At 38.6% G+C, this 21314-nt stretch overlaps 1 protein-coding gene across 4 annotated transcripts in view; it reads right to left on the reverse strand.

Moving 5' to 3' along the window:
* Positions 1 to 21314, reverse strand: part of setd5 (SET domain containing 5) — a 77994-nt gene that overhangs the window by 26440 nt on the left and 30240 nt on the right. For 2 of the 4 annotated variants that reach the window (XM_077199093.1, XM_077199092.1), the window contains exons 2-4: positions 5562 to 5807; positions 1462 to 1564; positions 19 to 269 (exon numbers count right to left, since the gene is read on the reverse strand). In XM_077199093.1, the coding sequence (XP_077055208.1) occupies positions 19 to 269; positions 1462 to 1564; positions 5562 to 5632 (425 nt within the window). In that variant the 5' untranslated portion in view covers positions 5633 to 5807. Of the gene's footprint in view, positions 1 to 18; positions 300 to 1461; positions 1565 to 5561; positions 5808 to 21314 lie in introns of all 4 variants that reach the window. The other 2 variants (XM_077199091.1, XM_077199090.1) reach the window with 1 other exon arrangement.

A 21314-nucleotide genomic window follows, 5' to 3' on the forward strand; every position in this document is an offset into this window, starting at 1 on the left:
GAAATACAAATCACCCACCTGCAATTCTCACACTTAATGAGGAAGCCATCCTGCATTAGATGGCACTGACACCAGGGAGGTGGAACTGCGCCCTCCACAACCTCCTCCTCCGATGAACTCTCGCTGTCGGCAGAGTTGTCTGGTTCATCGGTGGGGAAACAGGGTCGTGATCGTCCCAGAGTGCCATTGCGTTCCGTGTGGGAGAAAATGGTCTGGGAGAGTGGGGAGGCAGGAGGGGTGGGAGGGGGTGGAGCTCCATAGTTATGATCCTGACAACACACAACAGAAGACTGTTGTATCTTCAAACAACGGTGTTCAGGCACAACAAAAGAGAAAAGGAAAGAGAGAGAGGGGGAAGAGAATGAAAGGTGGGGAGCAGGGAAAAGGGGCAGGAAGAAAGAAGAGGTAGGAATGAAAAAATAAAAAAATGTGGCATTCAAAAGTAAACAGTATTTAATGTTGCTAAGAATGTATGGGCTAAACTTTCTTAAACTGAAACCATAAAACAAAGGAACTTCATTTAAGGAAACTTGATTTTTGAAAAAGTGAGGAACACTACTGAAAATATTGTAGAATCCTGCATAAGACAAACTCTGCTAAATTCGAATTCAAATATAATATCTGCCCAGGTTGGTTTGTAGGAATGTTAAAGTGAGAGGTATTGAGGTAATGAGTTTGTGGCGATGTTTGTTGTACAATAAATACTCTTCATTATAAATTCATGATTCAGTTTAATCATGTGCACAAAACAAAAGTAGCATTATGCAAGAGTTTTTTAAATATGATTCAGCTCTATGCATAACTTAGGTGCTATTAGGTTACATCAGTGGTTCTCAAAGTGTGGGGCACACCCAGCAGGGGAGGGACACACACACACACCACGCCACACAGAAAATAGCCATTGCATCAGCGTTCAAAAACGCGTGAATAGTGGTTGCTGCTCTGTTTTTATAAAGCGGCAGTGAACGCCAATTCCACCATATCGTTCTTCTTTAGAGCTCTTCAGCGGAAGGCATGACAAGCTGCTATTACGAACACGCAGCTCCGCTGCCATGTTTTCAGACGAGAAGACATACAGGAAGCTGAGCTTGTGAGCCACTGATTATACATTGTTCATCCAAAGAATTACTGAAACATTTACATTTGTTTACTTAAATTAAAATGTATGTTCTGATCTATTATTCTCTCTATACTGTATTTTTCAATGATTCAATGATATTACAAAATTAAACTATTACAGGTGTTTTCATTGCACATTTTAATTTTAAAAATCTTTTCATTTTTATGGTTTTTAGAGAAATTATTTTTTTGTCGGAAGGGAAGCCAGATTTTTTTTAAGGGGGGGGGGGTTACACATTGATGCTAAAATGACAATAACTCATAATATAACTATAACTATACTCCATACTCTATATTATAGGCTAATCTGTAAAAATATAAACTAGAATAAAAATAACTTACAGCATAGGGCAGGCCACCATATCCATGATTCTGTTTGTTCCCACAGCTGCGACTTGAGTAATTTTTCTCGTTAACTGCTGGGCTTGCTTCAACTGACTCAGGACTGAGAGAAAGAGAGATTTTTAAAATGATTGGAAATAAAACGCTGGTTAGTTACACAAGTAAGTGTGGTTCTGTAAACTCCAGATGACCACAAGAGGCAGCATTTAGCACTAGTGAATCATTGCAGCGCCAGTCAGATAGACAGAGAATATACCAACAAGACATGTCAAGAAATAGGCTTGTCATTTTAAATGACAAAGATCTATGGCAGTCACTTAATTTCAGTTTTCAATTAAGAGAACCGCGACTGTTCTGTTTCATTCCTCCTGACCACCAGAGGGAGTTCTAAGCATTAGTAGATGACCCATACCAACACAGACACAAGGAACGCTTCTCAACTGAAAGTAGTTAAGATCCACCATAGTGATCTGCAGAACTGAACATGTTAAACTGAAAGAGTAAAAAGGAAATGGTGGAAGGAGAAGTCCAGTCCGCCAAGAAAACGAGACGGTTCAAGTAGAATGACAAGTGATACCACCAGGTAGGGCCACTGGGCCATCCTGCAGATTAGAGTGATCACCACATCAAGAGGTGGTTTGAGACGCATTGCAAATGAAACTGGACAAGGTGTAAATGCATCTGGATGTTGAAACCACATATGTAAATTTTACTCCTCCCAAAATGGTAAAAAATAAACCTGTAAGAGCGTGTTAGGCTACCGGGAGATACACAGATATGACAGCACTACAGCAACACACGTCGCCACATTTACGGCATGCTACATACGAGCGAGTATCTTTTCAGCAAACCAACGTGCAAACTGTGGATAAATGAAACCTGGTGCAGCGTCGTATCCTGAAGCTTAACACACAATCATCATTAAAGGTAGTGAGACTAAATTATCTTGCACTCGCAATTTGAATTTAGCGCAGGAATTGAAGATCAAATTCATGTTCATTTGCGGAGACACATTTATGTGGCCAAGTGTAAATGGAAATTAACAAATCAGTAAAAATGGATAAAGTGACCAGGTGTAAACAGGCCCATTGAAGGATTAGGACTTTTGGAAGGAAACTTGGATTAGGTAATGACACCTTACTCTAGTAACCAACCAACACTGAGTGTTTGCCAAGGTCACACTAGACTTTGAGCATGCAGAATATATATGGACACCACGTGAAGCAGTCCTTTCAGGATCACAGAGGAGGCAGCAGTAAGCATCACTATCAGTATAATCTAGAAGCATTCTGTGCTGCAAAGTCATTCATAACCAGAATTGCAAGAAGCTGCAAAATGTTGGTTACCCTAAGCATATAGCAGGGTGGTAGACATTGTGGGAGTATCCGGAGGAATCCCAATAAATATAATTCAAATATATATTCATCCTAGATTAGAATAAGTGTGTCCCAAAGCATAGTATGCCAGAAGCCCTCGGATGGTCTACTATTGGGCTAAACCTTTTCGGTGGATATTCAAAGTGTGGATCCATGCACACTCTAAAGGCTAATATTGCGCACAACCCATTGTGCTTTGGAGGAGGAACTACAGACATGAGTAAAAAGTGTTTAAAAAAAAAACTACAAAACATGGCGGAAATGAGCGACCGACGATGAGGTTTAGAAAAAGGTTTGAGTGACTAATCAAAGTTTAACCTGGTAAAAAAATATTTATTTAATGTTATCCGTGTTATATTTCATCTGCAATAACAATGTGGACTTTTATAAAGATCCGTTTGGCCATTAACTTTAAATGCATCATTATTCATTAATATGAGTCGTTTCCACATGAAAGACCCACGACAGCAGATCAACGTGCTACTGTATTTCTCACCGATAAGGTAGGAAATTAAATGAAATGTAATGTGGAGGATTTTAACTGTGACAATATAATTGATAGGCCAGTTTACTGTGAGAGGATGCGACAGAGAGAAACCGTTAAAGACGCAATTGTAACGTGATAGTACGTCCCAAAGCTTGTCTACTTTTTGCTACAAACTCAAAAGTATCTACTTTTTCTTCACAAAAGGAGTGCATACTTTTAAGGCGTAGTATAAGTAGGTGAAGTGAGATGCAGCAATTGTATGTTCAATAAGTACTACAATCTAACAAGTCATCCACTTTGACTACAAATTCAGATCACTGTCCTCTGCAGGTTAGGTGGAGTATCACAACGCAGTCGTAGTGTGCATATGGGGCAGTCATGGCCTAATGGTAGCAGAGTTGGACTGGTGACCCAAAGGTTGCTGGTTCAATTCCAGTACCGGCAGGAATATGACTGAGGTGTCCTTGAGCAAGGCACCTAACCCCCAATCGCTCCCCGGGCGCCACTCAAGGCTGCTCCGGGTGTGTGTATCCAAGTTTGCAGTGTGTGTGTGTGTTCACTACTCACTACTCTGCTCCTAATGTGTGTGCACTTACTTGGATGGGTTAAATGCAGAGGTCAAATTCCAAGTATCGGTTACCATACTTGGCCATCACGTGTCACTTTCACTTTCACTTTCACTTATACACAAGAGCAATAACCACAGACTAGAGGACAAGCTGCAACACTAGGAATGTGTGAGACTAGTCGACTAGACAATACTATTTTTTCACATTTATGTCATGCTTTATATCTTTAAAAAGACTATATTCAAATGTTTTGACGTGAGTGGAAAAGAAAACCATTTTACCTCAGACCACACATGCGTTCGTTTTCTTTGTGTCACTCGTGGCGAGCTAAACAGAAATGCCAACTCGGAAGGTGAGCAAGGTGAGGGAGTATTTTGATTTTAAAAAAAAAAATTGTGTTGAGTGTTGAGCTACTGCAGCTTATAATCTTTGGCCTGTCCCCATGACGTTGTTGGCATATTCTGCCATATCTGACTGGTGCCACAATCTTCTACTAATACTTAGCACTTCCTTTGGCAGACAGGAGTAATAAAACTGTGAAGAAGAAAAGAGCCAGTGGTTAAGGAAACCATGTTTTAAATTGAACAGACCATACCATAATCACGTACTCTGACTCGATCAGTGTTCTCTCAACTTACCAATTACATTAAAAAAAATTTTTTTTAATATATTTTGGTTAAATGATGAAAAATGTGCTCCAAACGAAATATAGTGTGGGTGAACATCAGCCAAATGTTCTAAGACCTGATTCAGGAGAGAAGAAAAATTCACTGAAGAAAAAAAAAACAGAATAAAATACACTGAATAAAAAGCGGGTTGTGTAACCCGCAACATCTCAGTCCCCATAATGCGCAAACACACATAAAATAAAAATAATCAAGTATCTGTAGTTGAAACATTATTGACTTTTGGTTTTGTTCCCTACAGTTTGAATAATGGTAGCAAGGCATAAAAAAACAAGGAAAGACGTTAATATCATATGTTTAGTAGGTTTTTAATGTAAAAATGGCTTAGAGAAAAATCAAATCTTTAGTGTTTGACATAACATATGTGGCTTCGATTGATTGGCTTGAGTGATTGGCCATTCAGGTGATAGAGTAGCCTATATTTTATTGAAAAGAATTAAGTCTGCCCACTGCCCAGCTTTATAGATTAACAAGCAAGACAAATGAGTAAGTATATTTCTCTCAGTTTAAACTAATTAATTTGCATCTGTCCACTGTATATTTCACATTTCTCTCTGAGTGAAACAGATCACGGAGAAACAAAATGCACTAAATAAACAACCCTCATTACCCCTTTTCTATCAAAATGGTTCGCATTCTGGTGCCAGAACCCATTCTTGGCCAGTGCTCAGCCGGGCAAATTAAGCCTTTTTAAATCCAGCCCTATGATTTCACAAACTTGACATAATGAGTTTTGTTGCAACGTGTTATGTGACTATGACTGTGTCTAAAAACAAATGTGGCGTGTTATACAATTATGTAGTCAGTACTGACACTTCTGTGTTATGTGGTCTTTGCTCAAAAGCTTTTTGGAGTGGGAGAGACAACTAATTTTCAGCCTTTTATGCCGTGTAAACCAACAGAACGGATTAAGAACGGACACCGATCAGGAACCCACACCAGAACCACGTTAGTGGAAAAAGTGCTCATAACTGAAACTTACTCTGATCCAGCGGCCATATCGGTGTAAGGTGTCTCAGGTGTGGTGACTCCCAGTGTGATTACTATGCTCATGACGTCGAGAGCAGCAACGCAGGGAAGAGGGGGGGAGGGGGGGGGGGGGGGCAGGGAGGGGTGAGGGGAGGGAGAGGAGAGGGGAGGGAAGAGGAGAATCAAGGGCTCCTAATGACAGCAGTGTAGCACTCCTCAGATGGGGCGCTGCTATACCACATCACACACATCAGGAGACCTAAAATCAGACACAACCACAAAAACAGAGAGAGGATTAAGTATGTCATATGTATAAATGCAGCCTTAAAAACTTTTGCCGCTTTTCCACCGTTGGGCTGAACGGGTGTAAGAAAGGTAAGGAACGGATCCAGTTACATTTCCACTTGAGCCTGGTACGTCACGATTACAAACCGTTCTCTGCCCGACCGTGCTGATAGAATGCATGTAGTGATTCGCAATTTAAGATTAGTCACTTGTCTGTTGCCTGGCTAAGATAGATATTTGAGCAGCGTAAACACAAATTAATAATACAATTAAAAGAAATATCTGATCATCCTCCATAACGTGGTCGATCTAATAGCATCTGTAAACTCTTGCGTTACCAAGGCAACGACTGATGCATTTGTAATACATTCCAAACAGTAGCCATTATCAGCCCCACAGTGGAAGATGAAATCATTTCCACATTGGATTGGCCTGCTCAACACGAAATGGAATGGTTAAGCAAAGAGAACGGTTTGGCCCAATCGTGGAAAAGTGGCTTTTATAGCACCCACAAAAGAAAACATTAAAGTAGCTCATCAAGAATTGTGCCTTAGTGCCATTCCCAAACTGTGGTCCGCGGACTACTAGTGGTCCGTGAGGGTACTGCAGGTGGTCCGTGGAAAGGCAAAATAAAATATAAAATAATATTTTTTTACCTTAATTTTACAAGGAAATTCCCATAAAAAAATAAAAAATAAAAAGCATATGTTGGCCTATATTTATATAAAATTTAAATTAAATTGTCAAGTTATTGTGTGATTACTAAAATAGGCTAGTGGCGCTCGGCCGTGACGTTCAAGTTCAGTGCCGTTAGAACCACAACATGGATCGGTGGATAGCAACAGGTTCTCTGAAGAGAAAACATCATCCATCTCATTAGGTGAGCATTTATTTAGTTGTTTGATTTTAATATAGGCCTATAGTAGACAGACGATTAAAAGAGGAAGGGAAAGATGTGGAGGGGGACAAAGGGGGATATTGCGTTCATATCGGGCTGGCAAATAGACTACAATGGCTTTTCCTTTTGACAACTTTCTTTTATTTTTAACCTGAAGTAACGTTAGGCCTACTGTGTTTTCATTAAATGTGTATAGGGCAGAGGCAAATATGTTCTCATTATCACATCACACGCATAGCCTTTATAGACAGTTTATATGAAACGAAATGTTTATAAATGGAATGAATAATACCTTTTATTTTAATTTCCAGTTTCTTGATCTCGCGTTTCTGAAATGTTTTGCGGATGTGCTGTTAAGTGGACAAACTCAAGCCTTCTTTTTGAGGACTTGTAAAACTCTGAAGATTAATAATCCCCTAAAATCGCCAAAGGTTTTGAAATGTTGACTATATCCTTGACTATATATAAGTGTTCTTATTACTATAACGTTATAGAATTCATACTCCATTGCTATGGAAATAAGCCTGTTGTTCAAATGAACCTGATTATGCCCTCGGGCGTTGAGTAAATAAATATATGGCAGCCGTTGTGTGCAGTAAACTGTCTTTTAACAAGCCTGTTGTACTGATGTGATGACCAGTTATAGTTTTAGTGCTAGTACACAGTTAAGTTGAGTCAACTAATCTTTTTTTACAAAGTCAAGTCATCTTGTTGCTTTGACTGAGTTAAGTTGAGTCAACTAATCTTTTTTTTTTTACAGTGTAAGCCTATTTAGAGGTGTGGATTAATTCAGGTTGGACTGTGTGTAGACATATTTTATTATGTGTATTATGAGGTGGTCCGCGAAAATTCTTGATTACAAGTAGTGGTCCACACACACAAAAAGTTTGAAAACCCCTGCCTTAGTGTGTAGTGCTATAGCTATAGTGTGTAGTGGTGGGTGGTATACTACTTTAAACCAAAAACTGGAATAGAATTTTCAACAGGCTGATTTTTATTTATTTATATATATACACACTAGGGGTGTTGTAACTGTATAACAGATTTTCACGGTATGATAATAGTCTCAGAAAATCACGGTATAGAAGAATCATTATTATTATTTATAATCATCAGCTACCATGACCCTTAAATCAATGAAAACCTAGGGTTTGTTGGTTGAACATATGGTTTATTAAAACAAACTATGTTAATTAAAAAAAAAAACGTATGTAAGTATGAGTCTACCTTTTGAAAAAAATAATGCTGCACATCTACCATTTGAACAAACATGTCTAATCAATTGCATTCATAAAACCTTAACTTATTTGTATTGTTAATTTATTCATTATTATTTAAGATAATTATAAGATAATAGAGTCTTATGAAATGTATTTTATTTCCTCAGAAATTCTGGGTTGTCTGATATAATTTGTCTGGATTCTATGATTTAAATTTATTATTGAAAATGCAATCAGATGAAATGTAACAACGTTTGGTTGTTTGCAGATCTGCACAACAAAGGTTTACTAAATTAAAACAGACAAAAAACTATATTATTATTTATTAAATAGTGTTTAAATATTTTTTTTTATGAATGAACTGCTCATTTTAAAATCTTCCCGGTATACTGACATTTGTTAAGACATCTGCTTTAAACATTACAATCATCATGCTAACTTTTGTTAACTTTACATCAAGTAAATCCCAGGGCTCTCAAGTTTTATCAAAAGTTTAGAGTGAGATTTAGGGGAGGAGCCACCCAAATATTTGCAGCAGCGGTCCCTCGACCCAACCAAATTCGCCTCAATTTTTGCTAGCAGTTCAATTTTGCCTATTGTTCATAATTGACCAGCACAAATGGAAAGTATAACAATTGTTAAATCTAATAAAAAGAAATTCATCCAAATAAAATGAATAGTTATATTTAAAAAAAGACAAATTTATTGAACAATAAAAATAAATTTGACCCCAAACAAGCCAACTGAACATCAGTGCTCAATGTATATAACAATGTGTCATAACAACTTGCCCTGAGCATGTAAAATTTCTCAATGGTTGTGATGATGATTAAGAACTTTTTGGCTTTTTGAGGATTAAAAAAAGTGAATGGATTTTTTTCATTGCATGGTGATTGTGTCCACACACTGCAAAGACACATTTATTTGCAAATACCATATAAAAGTATGTATTTTGCATCCGATGACCCCTTTAAAAGCAGTTGGAGAGTTTTTGAATGCATCAAAAATAATTTAGCACGAATTTGGCTATACTCCTCAACATTAGCTCTCACTATCTTTGATCACAGGCAAGAGATATCGTCCAGGAATCGTAAAATCAAAATGCTAAAAAATATAAATAAATAAATGAAGATGTCTGCAAACCGCATTCATCAGATCGTGCTCTTTCAACTTCCACTCTGTGTGTGCGCGTGTTCTCTAGTAACGAACGTGCTTGCAGCGGGAACACATAATTTACCCAGAAACAACTAATTCTAATTTCTGATTGGCTGGTAGCTAGCATTTAACTCTGTATAACTCGAGAAAGATGCTATGAACTCGGCAGAGAACTCCTCCGTTTGCCTGCGCCTCGTCCATTAATTGTATAGCGGGACAAGTTCCCTTACTCCTCAGCGTGAGAAATACAAGGTGTGGCGTGTGAGCGTGTGAACGGGTTGAAATGCGTAGACTTGAGAGCCCTGAAATCCACTTCAAAAGCTAATTACTCCTGGACAGCAATCACATATAGATATACAGAACGACCGCAAAAACGGAAGTTCAAAGACAATTGATGCCGGGGTTCGGGAGTGATGCCCTGACAAAACATGTTTAAATTGCACTTGATTGTTATCCGATTTGCACGTCACTGGAAACGTGTTTGGAACGTCAATACGTTTCCAAACCGTTACATATAGTATTATAAATTATATTTAGTATTATAAATAGTATTATAAATTCAGACGTTTGTGATATACAAAAATAAACATATTAGAATAACTTTTAAAGTTGTGTAAACACGGAGCAGTTTTTCCCGTGAGTGGGACTGGGAAACCCGGAGTGGATCAGGACCGGAGTGATGACAGAATGCTTAGAGTGCAGAGAGGAACAGGCTTTTGCTCCACTCCAGGCTTTATCACATCCCCCTCAGCAGAGTGAACACCTCGTCCTTCCCATTCAAACTAAAATTAAGACATTTATTACACTATTTGAGAAATGCAATTATGCAAGTATATTTAAAATTATGAAAAGTGAACTTAAGACACAAGGACAGGGGGACACTTTACATACATTATATATTTTTTAATATATGAAAATTCCTTATGTATTATTCAATATATTGTAATATATTAACACCATATATTATTCTGTATATTTTAAACCATTTATGCCTGTGAGCTGTTAAACCATTTCATATATTAATCATTCATATATATGGAAATATATTTTCTTTTCATAAGGGGGACCTCAGACATTAAAATATTATTTTGTAACATCATGATTTTTTTTAAAACATGTAATATCACTCCCTTCATTCATGTTTTTAGTCTAACCATTTTTAATTATAGCACCGTTAGGTCAAATTCACTGTAAAGATGTACAATTCTTAGTTTCATTCATGATGGTAACATGAAAAATGAGCCATAATCTAGTGGAAGATTGCTGCAATCTCCTGGACAAACTGACACTTAATAACATGAATTTGTAACAAAAGCCACTAGATTTCACTCATAGCAATCAGACATAATTTCAATTTATTTATTTATTGTGTTTAGATATAGTAACGTTAAATGTGAGCTTAGTTATCAAGTGTCATGCCGTTTAAACGAATGGAACTTTTTTTTTTATGTAAGCAAATGTCAAGAATTTGTAACCTTTGTCCAATTTCAGCGATCTTTTCACAGCTCCCTGAAAACTATCAACAAAACGGACAACATCTGCTATTCTTACTTTTGTCAGATATATGAATGACAGAGAGAAAACAAGCTGTTCACAGTCCATTTTGAGAATGAATGGCGATCGTAGCGGGCGGCGGCGCAACCAGAAGTCTTTTTGTCGTCTGTGTCACTTCTCCCCAGTTGTTCTATGGAAACCAGCAAAACACGGAATACTGTGAAGTGATAAATAGGGTTGTTTCTTCTTTGGGTTGAAACCGTTGAAACATAAAAAGGAACGCAACAGGACTGACCACTTTTTTCTCTGAATTTGTTCTCCGACTGCAACTGCTAGCCCTTTCACCGGAAAAGAGTTTACCCTACTTCCGGTCTCGGTCGCCATTTTGTGAAATAGGCCTATATTCCAAAGATGGCGGCGCCCTTGTTTCTCAAGGGGGTAATCCATCAGCCGGAAACTGAAGCCTTGTGGGAGCCGCCATTGTAGCAGAACTTCACCTGCTGTTAGCATTCCATTGACTCACATTCATTTTGCCGTCACTTTGACAGCGAATAACTTTTTCATCTGAGGCGTCCAAAGACTTCATTTGTCCATTATTTATTTCTAAAGAAACACGACAATGTATAATTAAAAGGCTCCATTACTTTGTATCTTACGTTATGGCCCCGTACAAGCCGTTTTTGTAAAAATAGGCTAACGATTGCGTCATAACCATGCGACTTTCTGTCGCACAATAGATAAATTACCGTATAGACAGGAGCAGAAGCTCGCAGGCAATCTTTTACTGTCTATGAGGCAATCGACATAAAGGGACATAAAGTCAAGGAGAAGCCAATAGATAGAGAGTCCATAAAAGCAACGGGACAAAATATTTCAACAACGTTTTTGAGGAATTAGGCGATTTCAGATTTGTCTTGGCACCGCTACTAGAAGATTTACAACTGTCAGACTGTCGTCAAGCTCAGTTTGAGCCTGCGCAGTCGCTCAGCCATCCGGCAGGAAGTGCAATAATCGGGCTTCAGTCTTCTCCGTTGAAATCAATGGGGTCGCTGTGTCTATTTCTTTTACTGTCTATGTTGTTTCTCTGGCGCATAGGGAATGTGAAGGTGACGTCACGCCGTGTTGCATTATGGGTCCGCCACAATATTTACAGGATCGCGCCCTACCCCGCAGTGTTTCAATTCATGTGTTGGAGGCTGTGTTTGGATTTTCTGTCGAGATTTTAATAAACGTAGATATGGTTTGTCAGTGCTGCTCGATCAAGAACTGCCATAGCAGGTAACACGATCGTCCAGGGAGGAAACTGAACAACGGAATACGTTTTTTCAGTTTTCCTTCTTGGAAAAAACAACCAGGGAAGCACGTCGAGGAGCTGACGAGAAGACATGTTCAAGGCATGGGTTGCCGCAATCAGGAGGAAAAACTTTATTTAGTCACTGTCCTCCACTGCATACTACATTTTTAAAAAGTTGTACAAAGCAAGAGGTTGTGTATTGTATATTCCTTGATGAATAGGAGGATAGTTGATGAATGATGTTGAATTTGTGGTTCATGTTAGCAGATGATAAAGCCAGGCCACATTGCATGAATCAAATTATATTTATTTTGTTTTCAATTAACAATTTGCTTTGATATTCTGTACATCTTTTTAAATGCCTTTTTAAAATATTTGTGAATCAAGTTTTTATATAACTGCTTAATAAATACATTAAGTGACTTTTATCTGTTTCTGTACAGATTTCATCCACAAAGACCCTTTAAGTACACATAAACTGGGCTGGACAAAGATACATCAAACTATTTTAAAATAAACCACCAAATACCCTCATTTTTACATGCGTCAATAGCAACTGATGACAATAAGGCACAGTTGTATTTAACAAGTTACCCCATCTTGTGGCATTATAACGTAGCTAATGTACAACAATTTTTTTCTTGCACATCCTATGAAAACTTAACAAATGCTGAAAATAGCAAGCTAACATTAACTATGAGAGCTGCTTCTCAGGTCAAATAGCTAGAACATTATGTACAATAGTAATCAACTTAGCATAGGCTACTAAAACAAACACCAAAACTAAATCATATGTATCAACGCTGTTTATCGCAGACAGTTTGTCCAAATAACGTTTTTTGGCAGTGGCATTTAGTTTCTCCAGGTAGGGTCCCTTCTCTTTTTCTTTTAACATCTCAATTTCTTCAGTTCTTCTTAAATTTTACCTCGTTTTAGCCATACACCCACTATTATACCAAAGGTAAATAGAGATCGTGCCTGTAAAGATGGTGCCCAAGTCCCATCATGCAACACGGTGTGACGTACCTTCACATTCCCTATTCCCTCCTTTTGCGGCCACTCTTCGTCCACATTTCTGGACACAACTGGATATCCATCTTCAAGGAAAACCCCAAGTTCGTTTTTTGGATACCCAAAGTATACAGCAGATTTTAACTTTTTTTCGGTGGGGGATAGAGATTAGAATTCGCGGCCTCTGTCGCAGACATTTTCTCCATGCACATGTATGGGTGGAGTCTAAGAAGTCAAGTGGAAATAAGTTGCATATGCGCAGGTGAGATCTGGTTTAATTTTTTTCTCCAAAACCGTGGATAAGCAAATGTATACGATATGATAATCGTACATGTCAATATCGTGATAAACCACTATACAATTACAACCCTAAGTACATGTATTCGTTCTGAACTTTCACGTTACAGATGTCACGGTTTGGTGCATACAGTCAGATGGCAAATACAGTCAGTCACAGGCGATCCACACTCCAATCCAGAAGGTGGTGCCTGCAGGAATATAACGTTGTTTGCTAACTGTCATGTACATGTAAATTTACAAACTCGTATCAAACCGTGAGCCCAAAACCGAGGTCCATACTGAACCCTGACTTCTGTGTACCGTTACACCCCATATATAAACCATTCATACTGGTTCACACACAAACAAGCAAAGTATACTTTTGGCTTGTCTCAGGTGTGCATCTTCTAACGGTAAAATACACACAAAATGCACATCTTGGCAAGTATACATCTAAAACCCAGTTATGTCGTAAGCGAACAAACAGTATGTGAGTGGGGTGGGGAAATCATTGTATAATATATTGAATCTGTGCATTAGGTCTTAGAGTGACAACAGCCTATTAATTCTGCTGCTGCCTGTGTCATTAAAACAAGAGAAAAATCACTCACTGCTCTGAATAAGTTTTGTAGCTGTAATAAGAATCAGCCTATATTTAATTCATACAGTGAAGACAATTAAGTGTTTTATTTTATGTCTGACAACTAATTAAATTTCTGTAGTATTAAGTTTAAAATACTTTATAAAGTAATTTATGTCTTTGTTTTGTTATATTTATTTGTCTTATTGTTTGTCATTTGTTTCTTGGTTCTTATTTTATTATTGACTGCTTACTTGTCTTTATTAATTGCTTGAGGACTTAACTTATAGCCAAGTACGGTATTCGTTTTTTCTGTACTATCAAAACTGGTATCAAGAATTGTGAAATTTCAATGGTACACTCTTAAATGTTGCTGTAGATTTAGCAGCACAGTACTGTAAAAACCTACCGTACAATGCTGCATTTCTATATTACAGTAAAATACCGTAATTCACACTGCATTGTGGGTAATTTTGTTTGAGAGGGAACATTTTACAGTATATTTTAGTGTTGCTGTAACCTGGCTGTAATATGCCAGGCAATAATACAGTGTTGCTGTAAACAGAGCGTGTGTGCCGCCTGACGTCAGAGAACAACTACAGGCAGCAGTTCACTCACTGGATATATGGACGTCTCACTCATCAAGGATTGTGGATTGCGGATATCTGGAAGTTTGGTAAGTTAACTTACTTTTATAATTAGGTTTTAGGATTTTACGCTATAGTGTACATAGCTTTTAGTGTGAAATGACAATGGATGTTTAGCCAGCGAACGTTTCAAAAACACCGTAGATCTGCTCTTTACCCCGTTGCTTACCGACATTTTCAAATCTTCAAGGGATAGTTCACCCAAAAATGAAAATTCTGTCAGTATTTACTCACCCTCATGTTGTTCCAACCCCGTAAGACCTTCGTTCAACTTCGGAACACGAATTAGGATATTTTTGATTAAATCTGAGAGCTGGATCACTCCTCGATAGACTTCTAAGGGATTGAAACTTGCAGCCCCAAAAAGTTATTAAAGACATCGTTAAAATAGTCCAAGTGACTACAGTGGCTCAATCTTAAGTTAATCAAGCAACGAGAATACTTGCGCAAAAAAAAAAAAAATAATGACTTAATTTCAACTATTAATTTACTTCTCTGTGGGCCTCTAGTCAGTTAACGTAGTGTGATAGCGTAGTGCTACGTCACACGTAGGCTCACTATTGGCCAATGCTGGTCGTGTGTGATGCTTGTGACGTACAACACAGAAGCTGTACGCTATTACACTAGTGAACTGACTCAAGGCCCACAGAGAAGGAAATGAATAGTTGAAATAAAGTCGTTATTTTTGGGGGGTTTTGCGCACAAAAAGTATTCTCGTTGTTTGATAAACTTAAGATTGAGCCACTGTAGTCACTTGGACTATTTTAACGATGTCTTTTATAACTTTTCGGGGCTGGCAATTTTCAATCCAGCTCTCACATTTAATCAAAAATATCTCAATTCGTGTTCCGAAGTTGAACGAAGGTCTTATGGGGTTGGAACAACATGAGGGCGAGTAATTACTGACAGAATTTTCATTTTTGGGTGAACTATCCCTTTAAAGCAGTGAATTAAAGTTACCTTACGGTTTATTTCGACCAAACCAGACATGGTGATTGTTGGAACGGTGGAAAGACAAATCGAGATGGTTTTTGTGAGTTTTAATTTGTTTATTTTTACTTAAATTATGATGGTCTGCGAGATAAAATTACTGCATTTGATGGTTTTTTTTAAAAAACAAATATCTCTGATTTCAGCATACAACAAGAATGCTTCTCAGTACATATATCACATATCCTCAAACAAGTTAAAGAAAGCAAAAAAAGGAGCAACAACAGCAACAAAAAATAGAAAAGGAAAAAAAATATTTGGAAAGGTCAAAGAGAAAAAAGAAAGAAAAAAGCAGCTAAATATTTCTACCTTTTTCCTATTGACACATTCAAGGTTCATAGAATTTGGTAAACATAGTGGGGACATGAGGTGACTTCCTCAACGATTCCATCTCTGTTAAGAATATTTTACATTTAGGTATACATTTTCACCACATATTCACACAATTTGCTTCTGTGTGTGTAAGAACATATAACATCTATTAGTCTCAATGATTTCAATTCGCCTTTGGCTAAGCCACGCCCTAGAATGTAGATTGACCAATCACAGCGCAGCCAAGAACGAGCTCCGACAGAGGTCCGACACTTTTTCACAGCGCTCCATTGACTTTAACGTGAGCATCTCATATTTTTGGTCTCGGCAGGCCATTAACGTCGTAGGATTATCAAAAACATGGTTAAACGTTGTGCCTGGGGCATTTGTAACACCGATACGCGTTTCCCAGAGAGGTTGGAGGGGGGTGTCCGTTTTTTTCCCTTCCCAAAACCGAAGTCAAATCCTGACAAGTGTCGTCTTTGGATTAAACTGTGTGGACGTCCTCACAGTCAGCTAAACCCTTCGAGGATCAACAAGCACACCTTTGTGTGCTCTAAGGTAAATTTAGCTTTTAACCTTTCTGTGAAGTTATACTAGTTAGACAGTTTTATTAAAACCCTGTGGAGCTAACCAAAACATCACCTTGTCAGCTAACGTTAACTACTGTAGCATACCGATTGTTGATACGCTACACGCTGCTAATATTTACAACGTTATACTCGCGTAACATTAGTCCGTTTGCTTTGTAATAACGATTATAGAAGTGAATAAAAACCTACCCAGCTTTGCATGAACATTGTTGCTCTTTGATATTGTTAGTCCCAGCCTCCGTCTCGATCAGTAGGATATGCGGTGGTTCATTTTTTGACTATGACCGGTATGTTTTTGCCTCTTTTTGGATGCCTTGTTGTTCCTTGCGTTTCACCTACATGTCATGGATATAGCCTTCGAACGCAAATTGCAGCCCCTTTTGCCTACTTCTATCGGACACTTTATTTGCTTTTAATTTATTTATATTATTAATTTAATTTATTTATAAAAGTTGGATAAAATTTCACCAGGAAGAGCTGTCACAGCATAAGCCATGTTGATAGCAAACACCAAAGCCCAGACGAAGTTTGACGGACGTAGCAACAGTAACTAAGGGGGGCGGGGCTTAGCCAAAGGTCAATTAATCCGGATTTTAATCTTTTTGCATACACTAGTGCAAACAATTTGTAGTCTATATTTAAGAGAGTGATAGGTCTCCAATTATCTATATTTTGGGCATCTTTATCTGGTTTAGGAATCAGGGAGATTAATCCTGGTTTCATAGTTGTGACCAAATCCTTTTTTTTTATACATTCATTAAACAATAAGAAAAGGGGATCTTCCAATACCTACCAAAATGTTGGTAAAATTCGGATGAAAGCCCATCTGGACCCGGACTCTTAACCTTTTTCATATATTGGAGAGCTGACATAACAAATGTTTATCATTACTAATTAAATGGAATAAAATCTTGAATGTCATTAGTAAATGATTTACAAAAGTCATAATTAAAGTTAGACTGATAAAGTTTTTCATAAAAGGAGCTGACAAAATCTGAAATTAGTTTGGGATAAAAAAAAAATAGGCTGTCTTCCTCTCTCCCTTTTCTATCCATCTAGCTCTTGAACGCACAAAAGCTCCACTAGCCTTGCTAATATACAAGTCATCAAGTTTTAGTTTTAAGGATTGGAGCTCACTTTCCTCTGTTTGAGGTGACTGTTTGAATATCCCAACTTTCCAAAGAGTATCAATTTTGTTTAATAGTTTTGTTTCTATGCAATCTATGTCTTTTTTTAATTCCTTACATCTCCTAATAGCTAATTCTCTGGATTTGAATTTAAATAACTCCCATTTAGATGCATAATCTGATTTCTCTGAATTAAAGACATTAGCGGCTAACGTTTCAATATTTTTTGTAAATATTTTATCTTCTAAGATGGTGTTGTTAAGTTTCCAATATCCACGGAGGCAGCTGGGTTTATGAACCGTCTGTAAAGACAACTCAATCAGAAGGTGATCTGAAAAGGGAGCATAATGATGTGAGATATCTTGAACATGTTGTAGCAGACTGGATGAAATAAGAAATGGGTCAGTTCTCGATTTTAAAGACTTTGACGCATTGCTCCATGTATATTCAAATGAATTACCATTAAAGTAGCGCCACGAATCCACTAAAGATAGATCTTTGCATAAGGAATCAATCATATTAGAGCTTTGAGAGTGGGGTCTTGCTTTCCTTGGAAACCTATCCATTACATCATCAGGGACTTCATTAAAATCTCCCGCGGTTATTAACTTAAGCACTTAACTTTATTAACTTAACTTTGGGTTGTTTTCAGCAATTGAGATAAAATAAGAGAAATGTCAGTGAAAAAGGAATTATTCATAGAGTGGGAGTTAAACCCATAAATATTACAGATAACAAAGATGGTATTATCTAGTTTAACAGTTAGAATAAACCATCTGCCTTCAGGGGAGGACACAGAATTTACAATATCTCCTTTAAATTAAAATGAATTAAAATAAGAACACCAGCTGAATTATTTGAAAAAAAAAAAAAAAACATATCGCCCCATTGAGCTTTCCAAAATTTTGAACCAGAAGCAGTTGAATGAGTCTCTTGCAAGAAAATAAAATCTGCATTATAACGTCTACAAAACAGAAAAATTGCATTCCTTTTAATGTCATCTCTTAAGCCACGCACATTTAAAGAAACAATGTTCAACTGGTTGAACTCGAATTTGTCCATTAACAAATAAAATTATGAGAAAGATTAGGGGAAAAAGAAAGAAAAGGAAAATGACAACCACAACGTGTATTGAACACCTAACTTGGAAGTTCTGTAACGCTGTTTCCTTTAAGAAGGATCAGGGAATCAGTAGAGTAAGGTCGAAAATCCCTTAGAAAATGTCAACAATTCGAACTAGGCAAACACGTGCAGAAAAAAGTATATCAAACCTAACACGCAATTAGAAACTGTAGTCCGTTTACCGATGCTAAGCTGAATTGGTAGCGATTCGCTTGTCTGTTACCCCTTTTCCACCAACAAGAACCGGGTGCTGGTTCAGAGCCAGAGCCAAAGCTGGTTCAGAGTGGGTTCGACTGACGAGCTTAATAAGAACCGATTTGCCTTTCCACCGGCTAGAGAGCCACAAAAGAGCCAGATCTTACGTCACTGTATACGTCTCATGTTGCCCAGCAACGCTAGTGCGGTAGCGCCAAACAGTACGCCAGGCTTGTTCGAGATGCATCGGCTTCTCGCAGATCGATCTCCGCATGACATCAAAGCACTGCGATAGCGATCTAAAAGCACAAGGAGTCGTATGTTCTCCAAACACTCCCGCAGCTCCGATCGGTCCGCGCCGCTCCGATGCATCTCGAACAAGCCATCAACAATAACGGACGTTGCAATACTATGGATGCTCATGGGTTTACAAAATACATCGGAGTCCAACACGTTTGTGCAGCTCGCCGTAACTTACATAGACGGATATTTATAATCGAGCTGCTATTAGCTCGACTAGCTGCTATTTAAAAATGGCGGTCACAAGTTTCTATTCGTCTTGTTGGTCACGGTAACCCCGCCCCCAGCCCCTGACGCAAGTGGTTCTTACTTGGCTCTGTTCTAGACCAGCAATGATTTGGTGCTACTTAAGAACCACTTTTCCTGGTTCGGAGCTGGTGCTTTGCGTGTGGAAAACCAAAGAACCGAATTGAAACTAGGCTCTGGCTCCGAACCAGCACCAGCTCTGCCTTGGTGGAAAAGGGGTAATTGATAACAGCAAAAGGACCACTGAAACCGGCCTTCTTTCCTTTCTTCCTTGCCGCCAGGACAAGGGGCCAAAGTTTATTCCGACTTTCAATGTCCACTTTGGAGAGAGATTACTTGACATAGCGAGCGTTCTCTCTTACCCCTTTTCCACCAAGGCAGAGCTGGTGCTGGTTCGGAGCCAGAGCCTAGTTTCAATTCGGTTCTTTGGTTTTCCACACGCAAAGCACCAGCTCCGAACCAGGAAAAGAGGTTCTTAAGTAGCACCAAATCATTGCTGGTCTAGAACAGAGCCAAGTAAGAACCACTTGCGTCAGGGGCTGGGGGCGGGGTTACCGTGACCAACAAGACGAATAGAAACTTGTGACCGCCATTTTTAAATAGCAGCTAGTCGAGCTAATAGCAGCTCGATTATAAATATCCGTGTATGTAAGTTACGGCGAGCTGCACAAACGCGTTGGACTCCGATGTATTTTGTAAACCCATGAGCATCCATAGTATTGCAACTTCCGTAATTGTTGATGGCTTGTTCGAGATGCATCGGAGCGGCGCGGACCGATCGGAGCTGCGGGAGTGTTCGGAGAACATACGACTCCTTGTGCTTTTAGATCGCTATCGCAGTGCTTTGATGTCATGCAGAGATCGATCTGCGAGAAGCCGATGCATCTCGAACAAGCCTGGCGTACTGTTTGGCGCTACCGCACTAGCGTTGCTGGGCAACATGAGACGTATACAGTGACGTAAGATCTGGCTCTGTTGTGGCTCTCTAGCCGGTGGAAAGGCAAATCGGTTCTTATTAAGCTCGTCAGTCGAACCCACTCTGAACCAGCTTTGGCTCTGGCTCTGAACCAACACCCGGTTCTTGTTGGTGGAAAAGGGGTATCTGAGGTAGATAGAATTCTTAGCTTCCATCCAAATGATGTTGCGGTACCTCCGCGTGGCGAATCGAATGATGATGTGTGGCGGCGAGCCATCCGACCGTTGTTTGCCTACACGATTGACCACATCCACAGCCTCCTCCAGCTTGTCTTTGATTCGCAGGACCACCCTGACAAGATGATTGATGGTGATCGTTCGGACATTTTCTTCCTCACGTTCTTTCACTCCAAGCAATTTCAAACACCATCTCCGGCTGTACCTTTCTAGCTCTTCCACTCTAGACTCGAGAGAAACATTCTCCTGTTGCATATGTTGTATCGAAGCTTCGGCCTTACCGGTCTTTTCGCCGTGAGTGGCAACATCTGAAAGGAGTCGATTGACGGTGTCAGACAAAGAGTTCAAAGCCGCAGTTGTGATCTCAATGTAGCTCTCGATGAGAGTTATCTTTTGAAAAAACGCGCCTTGCTTGGAGTTCAGGGACTGAATAAGAATGTTTTCATAACGTTCCCATTAAGTTATAAAAACGTTAACGTTATTTCTGAATGTTCTAGGAACATTCAAAATGTCCAGTTTTTTAGACGTTGTATTAACGTTATTTCTTGGTTATAAGAACTCCATTCAAAACGTTATAAGAACGTTCAATTCTCTCGTTATATAAATGTTGTATTAACGTTCTTGCTTGGTTATAAGAACATCATTCAAACGCCATTAGAACGTACAATTCTCCCGTTATATAAACGTTGTATTAACGTTACTTCCTGTTTATAAGAACGTTAATAGAACGTTAAGAAATAACAATTTTAGGTTATACTGGGCGCTATTCTATTCTACAATATTCACTAATGACAGTAGACCATCCTAAGTCAACAATAGACCATCCTAAGTCACTTTACTGCAGTAATTCCTCTCTCAACCAATAG

This window comes from Siphateles boraxobius, unplaced genomic scaffold (genome assembly GCF_051911475.1).
Source record: "Siphateles boraxobius isolate OS27281-9 unplaced genomic scaffold, OSU_SipBor_1 41, whole genome shotgun sequence".
NCBI lineage: Eukaryota > Metazoa > Chordata > Actinopteri > Cypriniformes > Leuciscidae > Siphateles > Siphateles boraxobius.